This window comes from Nicotiana tabacum, unplaced genomic scaffold, assembly GCF_000715075.1.
Source record: "Nicotiana tabacum cultivar K326 unplaced genomic scaffold, ASM71507v2 Un00085, whole genome shotgun sequence".
Lineage (NCBI taxonomy): Eukaryota > Viridiplantae > Streptophyta > Magnoliopsida > Solanales > Solanaceae > Nicotiana > Nicotiana tabacum.
Window position 1 is genome coordinate 10118 of NW_027438323.1, and position 10571 is coordinate 20688.

The window sequence follows — 10571 nt, forward strand, 5'->3', positions numbered from 1 at the left end:
CAAATCATGAGATGCTTATTTCTACCGAAAGTAAACTCATAGGACTGAAACATATCAAAAAATCAGCACAAATATCCTTTTGTATCAGCTGGAATTAATTTTCAAAGTTGATCTACACGTCTGGCCCGTGTTGATCTCACAGATTTGCGCACTTTCGACAAACGATTCATATCTTGAGATCGAAAGTCCAAATCGCGAGCCACTTGATTCTACTGATTCTAGACTCAAATAAATCCAACATATAAAAAATTAAGAGCCAAATTCCTTCTGTATTGTCTGGAATTAACTTTTGAAGTTGGTATACGCGTCTGGCCCGTTAATCTCACAGCTCTGTGCACTCTAGGCGAAAATTTCGTATCTCGAGATAGGAGCGTCCAAATCACAAGAAGTTTGCGGCACTGAAAATTATACTCCTGGAGCTACAACATATGTAGAAATCACAGTAAGGAAGTACCTAGGTTTTCCCAGATAATTTGCTGAATCTGGAACACGAGTTCCGACATGCTGGCTCGAATTTTCAGCTTTACATGCTCTTGCTAAAAAAAATGCATATCTCAACATAGGAGCATCCGAACTACGAGCTGTTTACACCGTTGGTAAGAAGACTCGGTGAGATACAACATCTATAAAAGTCGAAGCTCCAGCCCTTTTGATCCAGACGCAACAAATCTTTGATCAATCAAGCGCCAAAATCGAGAGGATTGTTCGGGCAGCATACTTCTTTTTTTTCCTTTGTTTTTGTTGCAGGCTTGGAAAAGATATACATGGCGAGTTCTCCAACCTGAATCATGAGAAGTGGATGATCACCACTCCTTTTTTGTACGGAAGAGGTTCGTGAAGCGTACGATCCATCGAAATTTGACGGAGAAGTGCACGTCACAATGCTCACTATCCGCATTGAAGCGTCGTGTCATTGACACAGGTTCTTGTTGCTGAGTGAAAGCTCCGTACCGTTGTCTTTATTGCTTGCGCGTGGCTGGTGGAACATCTGGTTTCGGATAATCAACAATCTAACTCTTAGTCGATGCTAGAGATTAATGAGGCTCCCAAATTTTAACTTCCCTTTCCATGCTGAATAGTTTTAATCAAACCTTTTGTTACTCATGCTAACCTTTTTCTTCTTTTCTTTTATTAGAACGTGGGGCTGTGGAGAAATATTCATGAAGCAGTAGAACCACTAAACTAAATCATCTATAGCCCATGAAGCATTGGTTTCTGAACTGAGCTTTGCACCGTCGACACCAATCAATCATGTGAAATCAAAAGCTTCCTGTCGTTTTCATCGATATTGTGAAATTGAAGTATCATGTTGCTGAAACATCGTGCTATTGGCACCAAGGACTCCAAAAATATTTTCTTTTGCAGGATTTTGAGAGAGTTCCAGAGATCTTGATGTCCCTAGGAAGATGCATTGCGAGCGAACCACTCATCTCTTTGTTGCAGTTGGCGAGAGAGACACATGAAGTGTCCTTTCAACATCGGCGACAAAATCCCTACTCTTGGATGCTGGGAGAGACCTTATATCATCATTGGCGAGCGCAATATGTACCATTTCGCATCGTTGTAGGCTGGCGAGGAAGACAACTGGAGTAGGCCTTTCCAACTTCGGCAAGCAAGCACCCGGCGCATCTCTGCTGTTTTGACTTCATAGCATTTCATGCTCTCATTGAAAAATTCATATCTTGAGCTTCAGGTGTCGGAATTGCGATCCATCCATCTATATTGTTGGAAAGAAAACTCCAAAACCCACAATATCTGTAAATATCACGGCAAAAATCCTTTCAGAACGTCTGCCATAATATTTTGAAGTTGCTACAGAATGTCTGCCATACTCATTTGCTTATTTGGACTAGGAACATCTAAATCACAAGCCATTTGTGCCAATAGAAATAAGACTCACAGATAAGAAAAATCTCAAAATATCACAGAAGTATTCCTTCCAGATTGGTCGCAACAATTTCTTGAAATTGATCTAGGTGTCTGCCTTGCTGGTTTTCAGGTTTACGCGCTCCAAGCGCAAAATTCATATCTAGAGCTAGGAATCTCTAAATTGTGATCCGTTTATGCCATTAGAAAACAAACTGATAGAGCTGAATCACATATGAATTTCATGTCAGAAATCCTTTTGGGATGGAAACAGAAAATTCTCAAAGTCGACCTATCTGCAGTAAACTTTCAGATTCGTGTAGTTTCGGCAAAAGATATCGTATCTTGAGCTAGGAGTCTCCAAATAGCAAACGGTTTATATTGTTGGAAACTAGACATCTGAATATACAACATAAAAAAATGTTAGGGGCATAACATCGTCCAGATGGACCGCGGTAGTTTTTTTCAAAGTTGATCCCTCATCTGTTGAGCTCACTTTCCATCTCTATGCTCTCTGAGTTGTCCTGAGAGTGTTTTTTTCTTCTTGAAGTTGAATTTACTATCTTGCATGTAGTAACTTTGACTATCATGCTTCACAAATCTTATCTCTTCGTTTTCTTTTGCATACTAGCAAAAAACTCAAAGGGTCGAGATATCAGACTGAGGTGTCATACAAGATACGGAGCCACCCCTTCACCAATTGTTGCACTTGATTTGTTGATATTATTGAAGTTCATCAATGGCGGCTCCCATGGTGAATGAAGATTTTTTTCAAGAGAGACGACTTCTCATATATGGGACCTTCAACCAACACTTGCACAAGAGAAGCAAACTATCATGCTCGAGGCCTAACAAGATATGTGGTCAAGAGATCATCACAACTACTGAACGCGAGAGACATACATCGAGAATGACAATAAATGTGGAGACGTCATACAGACTTGTAAAAGCATTTAAGACGCGTCAATAACCAAGCCTACTTTACGATCATCCTCATGATTTAGGCTTTTGTATAGAAAAATGTTTAGTTCCTTTTGTCTCTACATTTTTGGATGTATCAACTTTTGTACTATTAAAGCAATAAAACATCTTTTGTACTTCAACGCAAATCGTCTTATTTTCCTCATAGATATGTGCCTCTACACTTGAAGAATTTATGTGATGATCCGATGACACCAAATTTTTATTTTTTAAAAAACTCATACGACTAAACTTAGAATGAAACTCCAAGCTGCCTGCGTACCTCTTGAAGAGGATCAATTCATAACGTAGTTAAGAGGGGTGAGTTCTTTTCTTTTTCTTCTTTTTATGTCCTAATTTTTTGCCTAGGCCGCCTCTCGTGAGGTTTTCAACCTAGTTTTTTTTTTTTGGCCGTACACAGTTTAGACTCATGCAAGATTGGAGTGTAGCAACGTGCAGTTTAGCCTCATGTATCAAGGAGCGTCATGACTTGCAGTTTAGGCTCGTACGTTGAGGAGCGTATTTGACTTTCATGGGAAGTACTGCTTCAGAAATTTGCCATTGATTGGACCAACTCTGAGACCATCCTTATCAACAATTTTGTATGCGCCACTTGAATAGGCTTGCTTCACAACATATGGCCCATCCTATTTTGAGGTAAACTTGTCGCATGTGCGCTTGTTGAGGATTATGGGTCGTCGGATAGCTAGGACTAAATTTCCCACTTGGAATGATCGTGGCCGCACTTTCTTGTTGAAGGCTCTAGCTAATTGATCTTGATAGCACTCCAATTTTTGTTGTGCTTCCAATCTTTTCTCATCCAATGCCTCTAACTCTGCTAGGCGAAGTTTAGCATTCTCTTTGGATGTGAGTCCTTCTTGGATTGCGATCTGCAATGATGGAATTTGTTACTCCAACGGAAGGACTACTTCTACACCATACACCAAAGAGTAAGGAGTTGCTTGTGTAGCAGTTCTGAAGGTTGTCCGGTATGCCCACAAAGCTTCACCAATTTTCTCATGTCAGTCTCTATTGTTCTTTGCAACAACTTTCTTCAAAAGGTTACCAAGCGTCTTGTTAAAAGCTTTAGCAAGGCCATTGGCGGGTGCATTATACATTGAAGACTTATGTTGCTTGAAACCAAATTTCTCGCATAGACTCCTCACGAGCTTGTTGTCAAATGGCATTCCATTATCAGTGATTATGTATCTTGGTATGATATACCTAAAAATAGTGTTCGACTTGATAAAATCGGCAACAGTTTCATTTTTTTACTTCCTTGAATGGAACAATTTCATCATATCTAGAGAAGTAGTCTGTGGCAGCCAATATGTACATCTGTCCCTCTGAGGACTTTGGAAGCAGTCCAACAATGTCAAGTCCCCACACATCAAAAGGCCATGAAGCTACAGTTGGATGAAGAGGCTCCGGAGGTTGGTGGATATAGTTGGCGTGGAATTGACACACTTGATATCTTTTGGCATGTTTCATGTAATCCTTCATCATTGTGGGCCAGTAGTAGCCCATCCTCTTGATGTGAAAATGAAGTTTAGGACAAAAATGGTGTGCTCCACATGAGCCAGAATGTGCTTCCTCCATCGCTTGGTGGACTTCTTCTTTGTCAAGACATCGCAAGAATAGTCCTTCAAAAAAGCGGCGAAATAATGTCCCCTTGTAGAAGATGAATCGTGGTGCCCTTCGCTTGATGTTTGTTCTTTGTCGCAGATCCTCGGGTAACTTTCCTCCAATCCTCTTCTTCAATCACCCCAACTGACGTATGATGACTTTTATTGATTTGAAGATCAAGAAGTCTAGGGATGACCCATCGATGACACACATGTACCTTTGTTGACTCATTCTCTCTAAGTGCCATCGTTATGGCCAAGTTAGCCAAAGCATCAGCTATGCAATTTTCTTCTCTTAGGACGTGGTTTAAGAACACTTGGTTGAATCTTTCAAGTAAACCATAAGCATATTGATGGTATGGCAAGAGATCTTCCTTCTTTACCTCGTAACTCCCCAACAGTTGGTTGATGATTAGCTTAGAGTCGTTGTAGATCTCCAACTGTAAAATCTTCATCAGTAATGCCATTTCGAGACCGACAATCAAAGTTTGGTACTCCGCGGCATTGTTGGAGCATGTTTCACCTAAAATAAAAGAGAATGGCAAGACTTATCTGTCTGGAGAGATCAACACAACACCTGCCCCCGCGCCATTACGATGTGCAGATCCATCAAAGAATATTTTCCATGGTGGGAATTCTTCAATGAACAAAATGTCTTCATCTGGAAACTTATCTGAAAGCTCCCATTCCGCCGGAAGAGGGTGATCAGATAGAAAATTGGCTAGTGCTTGTTCTTTCACATCCTTTTGACGTGTGTATGTGATCTCATATTGGTTAAACAATATGGACCATCTTTCTAGGGATCCCGAAAGAACAGGTCGAGTCATCACGAACATCACAGGATCTGCTCGAGAGATAAGTTTGATGGTGTATGCTTCAAAATAATGCCTTAGTTTCTTTATTGCATAAAGTAACGCTAAGCATGTTTTCTCAACATGCGTGTAGTTCAACTCAGCTCATATCAGAGTTCAACTAAGGTAGTACAATGCTTGTTCCTTTCCTTCATCATTCTCTTGAGCAAGTAGTGCCCCAAGTGAGCGTTTTTGTGCCACAATGTAGAGTATAAATGGCTTCCCACGCATTGGTGCCCCTAACACAGGTGGATTCACCAAGTATCTTTTGATGCTTTAAAAAGCATTTTGACATGACTGATCCCAATGAAAAGGGATATCCTTCCTCAATAGATGATTGAAAGGTTGACACCGTTTGGCTAGAATAGAGATGAACCTCCGGATGAATGCTAAGTTTCCTTATAGACTTCGAAGCTCCCTCAAGTTCTTTGGCTCGGGCATTTTCTGAATGGCAACAATGTTTGCGGGATCAACTTTAATTCCACGATGGCGTACAATAAATCCAAGAAACTTTCCTGAGGTAACACCAAATGCACACTTGAGTGGATTCATCTTTAGGTCGAATAATCTTAACCTTTCAAAAACAATTTGAAGGTCTTCAAGGTGGTAACGCCTACTCTTCGTCTTCACCACCAAGTCATCGAGGTAGCATTCAACTCTCTGATGAAGCATGTCATCAAATGTGTTTTTCATCGTGCATTGGTAGGTGGCACCATCATTCTTCAGACCGAAGCGCATCCATTTGTAGCAGTATATCCCTTTTGGAGTTCAGAAAGCAGTGCACACTTCGTCTTTTGGAGACATTCTGATTTGATTGTATCTGGAGGACTCATCCATGACTGACATAGCTTCATGCCCTGTTATAGCATCAACCATGAGTTCAATAATTGGTAAGGTTTCAAAAGTCAACACAAACATGTATTTTACCATTATTCTTCTTGACACATACAATATTCGATATCCATGATAGGTACTTCACCTCTCGAATAAATCCCCCTCGATGAGCTTGTTGGATTCAACTTCGATTTGTGATACTAGCTCGGGTCGAAACATGCGTTGTGACTGCTTCACAGGGCGTTCTCTACTTTTGATCCCTAAATGATGAATGGCTACCTTAGTACTAATATCACGCATTTCTTTATACGACCAAGCGAATACATCTTTGTACTCGGTCAATAACTTGGAGTATTACTCCTCCTCCTGAGGCGTAAGAAGTGCATTAAATTGAGTTCCTTAAGCTCATCCATAGTTGATTGACCGCCATCTTCTAGTCGAGGGGGAGCCTCGTGGACTTCATCATCAACGTCAAGGCATGAGCTATCTTCCACAGTTATGTTATAGGATGTTTCAACAAAGTCTGACTTTTCTCTTCGACTTCCTTGGATGGTCGGTCTGGCTTCTTTCTCTTTCTCTGCTTCTTTATGAGGCTGGCAAGTGTAAACAATGGTTCTCTTTTGCACCTTCAGTGGACCATCTATGGATATTGACAAAATAGACTTCCTTTTCATACGTGATGGGAAAACACTACAAATTTCTTTGTCAGCAACAACTTTAAAATGATCCCGCTTCTCATGGACTTGCTCCTTATGTTTTGACAGTATCTTTCTAGATGGTGACTTCCTTGTGGTTCCCAGGCAACAAAATAAGGAGGTCTTTGAGGTAGTGGAAACTTCTTTTAGATGTTTGGAAGATACACATTCACCTTTGTGACTTAGCCTTTCAAACACCGAGACCGGAGGGGTTGATCCTCCAATGCGATCAAACACTGAAGCCCGTTGTTTTATTTTCTTCCCCTTAGCTTCCTTCATCTCCTCTACTGAGATGTGTTGTGATGAATTTATCTCTTTTCTTCTCTTAGATGAAATTCGAAGAGGCTCTACCAAACTGAATCCCAACCCAAACTTTGGAGTGGCGATGTATTGCCCTTACTTTCTCAACTTCATTTGGGACTCATTGAGCCCATGTATCTTTTCACCAGTGACTTCGTCTTTGAGTTCTCCTTGTCTTGATGGATTGTAGAAGTCATAACTAGACTTTTCAAGCAGTATGAAGGCCTTAGGATCATAGTGCCATTTTATTTTATCAGCTTGGAGATTGCCTTTAGTACACTCACAAGTCACGTATGGGATTTGTGCAACTGGGATAGTCATATGCTCCTTCAAATGTTGGATATCTTTGTGACTCATTTGCTTATTTGGAGTACATTCCTGTAGCAAAGGTTGCCTATTCTTTCGACGTTCACGTGGAACATAACGAAAAACTAGATGCTCCTTATCAGTTTTTGTCTGTATGTCACCTTCAGATGATGATAACTTAATGGAGACTTCTTTGGTTCTCTTCTTAAGTAGCTTGGTGGTATTCCATTGAGCCTCATTTTCTTCTTCTGACTTGATATTAGCTTCGTCAACTGATGATGGTTTCTCCACACTCAGTTTACAAGAATCTAGGTAGAATTTTGCATCTTCAAAGTATGACTCCGTCTTAGTGAAAGGATTGATATGTGTGTCAATTTTGACTATCTCTCCATCCTTTATGTACTTCAGACATTGATGCAAAGTGGATGATACCACTCCATTATCATGAATCCCAAGACGTCTGAGCAGTAGGCTGTATGATATTTTAGCATCTATGATGTGAATCAAGGTGTTTGACTTCATATCACTAATGGATAGTCCTACGCAGATCATACTTATGGCTTGTTATCCTCCTTGGTTGAAACCTTGGATTGTTAGGTTACTTTTGGATAGCTTATCGATAGAGATACCAAGCTTTGTAGCACCATCTTCGGCATGATGTTGACAGCCTAACCATCATCAACAAGTATGCGATTGAGATATTGTTCCCTAATGGTCCCTACAACGAGCAAAGGTCTGTTATGTGGCTTAGACCCCAGTAGCAAGTTATCATCTGTGAAGGAAATTGTTGCACAACATGTGACAACTTTTTCGTTATCATGATGTTCTTGTGTTTTCATTGGAGCAAGCTCATCGTTGCTTTCCTTTGTTTCATCAGTACTAGAAACTACATGAGTTGCACCAACGTGGCCTCCATGAAGGATTTTTCCAGGAAAGAATTCATGCAATGTGATGGGCTTTCAGAACTTTGGCGATAAGGCACAGTTAATCTTCTTGCTAGTAGAAGATTTGATATTTCTTAGTGGTTGTAGCCTATTCGCATTGCTCATCATCGCTCTTGGATTAGGAATTCGTAAAACTACCTGATATTTTCGCTTCTTGTGAGTGATTAGAATCCAACCCTCATCGCCTTTGTATTTGGAGTGATTGTCTAGCTCTAGTGAACCTTCAAGAGGTTTCCTTGGAAGATCAACTTCAAAGGGCTCGAAACTACCAAATTGTAAGAAGGTAGTGCTTGACATGTTTTGCAACCTTGAACACTTCTTTTCCTTGAGCACGATACTTGCATGATTTGCTTATGGTTTTTCATCCATGTCTATGATGATTTTTCCTTCAATTACAAGAGCCATATTTTCTCATTTAGGATGAAGCATTTCTCTGTAGGGTGGATAATGACGCGATGAAACTTGCAGAATTTTGGATCGCCAACTTTACCAATTTCTTTAGGCCTTTTTGATTCAGGAGATCTGTGATTTTCTTGGCCAGCAATTCATCGAGGATCGTGGATACGTCTGAATCTGTAAATGGATAAACCTTCGCCTCCAATTCCTTCAAGGTTAGACAACGTTTCTCCTCTTTGGGATATTGACTCGGGGTCTTATCCTCCTTGACCTTTTGCTTAGTCATGACTTTCACAGAAGTTGCTTTCACCGCCATAGATTCTTTGGTTCGGTTCTTTGATGCAACATTTTTCTTGAACTCTTTCTGATCAGCGAATGGAGATGCATTTCCATGGCTTGCGATGCTTAACTCCATGTCGTGAGCTCGAATTGCAAGTTCTTCAAAAGTTTGAGGTTTGATCCCTTGTAGGATGTACAAAAGGCCCCAATGCATTCCATGAATGCACATCTTGATAGCAGATATTTCTAAAAGGCGATCCTTGCAGTCCACACTTAATTCCCTCCAACAATTGATGTAATCCACCACGGGCTCGTCCTTCCTTTGCTTGGTGCCTGTCAACTCTATCATGCTTACAGTTCTTCGGGTACTATAAAAACGATTGAGGAATTCTTTCTCAATTTGCTCCCAACTATCAATGGACTTGGGCTCTAAGTCAATATACCAGTCAAATGCGTTCCTTTTAGCGAATAAACAAACTGCTTTACCAAAAGGTCACCATGCGTTCCAGCATTGCTACAAGTCTCGATAAAGTGGTCAATATATTGCCTTAGGTTTCCTTTGCCATCAAATTGATGTAGCTTTGGTGGCTGATAATTGGTTGGCATAGTTAGACAATCAATCCTCTTAGTATAAGGCTTAGAGTAGTACAATGAACTTTGTGATGGTTCGTCGTATTGAGCTCTGATGGTATTTGTTATCATGTCCTGCAATTGTTGGAAAGTTAACGCCGCAACCGAAGTGGATTGTTGATACCTCTAAATTCTAAATTTGGTAAGCGATTCCTCAACAACAGTTTTTTGCGAGGTGAAGACTGATGAACGAAGAGGGACGTGTCTTGACTCTTCAGGTGCATAGGCCTCAAGTTTGTTCATGAGTTTAGCGATTTGAAGGTCTTTGTCTTCAACAGATTTCATCAAGACTTGTATAGCATCATTGCAAACTTTTCGTCCACGTTAGTTGCGTCAGGTATCAAAGCGTTGACTTTCATTGAAACTGGAGAATCCACTAAATCCTCAAATCCACCAAGGTTTGGGGTTGTTTGAGAAAGTTCGTCAACTAGCGAGAATGGAGAGTGGATGCCTTCACCAATTGCGGAGTGTTATTCTCCAACTCTCCATGTCTTGAGAGTTATGTAACCTCTCTATTTATAGTTGTAGAGGATGGACAGTCCAGTTACATATGAACTCTCTTGCTTGATTCTGATTGGCCCATGTTATTTTAGCCACTTGGCGACCTGTGGTTGGTTCTTGCTTTTTGACTTGGATTGTCACATCATTTAACACGTGGCGACATCTTTTTGGCTTGCAGTTTGACTAGATATGCCATGTCAATTGACACATGGCATGAGTCTAGGCCTTAAAATTAATGGACCTTGGGCTTAAAAATAATAAAATGGACTAATTTGATTTGTAAAGAACAAATTAATTATTTAACCCAAATAAAATTAAGATTCAATCCAAATTTTGTATGGATTAACTTAATAAATTTTATATGTCTACAGTCGCCTATCATGG

At 40.3% G+C, this 10571-nt stretch overlaps 1 protein-coding gene across 1 annotated transcript; it reads right to left on the bottom strand.

Annotated features, from left to right (window-relative positions):
• Positions 1–3848: 3848 nt before the first annotated feature.
• On the bottom strand, positions 3849–5278 carry LOC142178948 (uncharacterized). Its single transcript, XM_075248767.1, has 4 exons — positions 5029–5278; positions 4670–4974; positions 4163–4581; positions 3849–4050 (listed from the first exon to the last, which is right to left on the bottom strand). Exons 1-4 carry the CDS (start codon positions 5276–5278, stop codon positions 3849–3851), a joined length of 1176 nt encoding a protein of 391 aa, XP_075104868.1.
• Between the last annotated feature and the right edge of the window lie 5293 nt (positions 5279–10571).

Excerpts from the sequence above, each read along its gene's own strand:
- LOC142178948 (XM_075248767.1), bottom strand. The coding sequence starts at position 5,278 with ATGACTCGACCTGTTCTTTCGGGATCCCTAGAAAGATGGTCCATATTG. Across the intron at positions 4,975-5,028 it reads TCGTAATGGCGCGGGGGCAG|GTGAAACATGCTCCAACAAT; the intron begins GTGTTGTGTTGA and ends CTTTTATTTTAG. Across the intron at positions 4,051-4,162 it reads AAGTCCTCAGAGGGACAGAT|GTATATCATACCAAGATACA; the intron begins GTACATATTGGC and ends CACTATTTTTAG.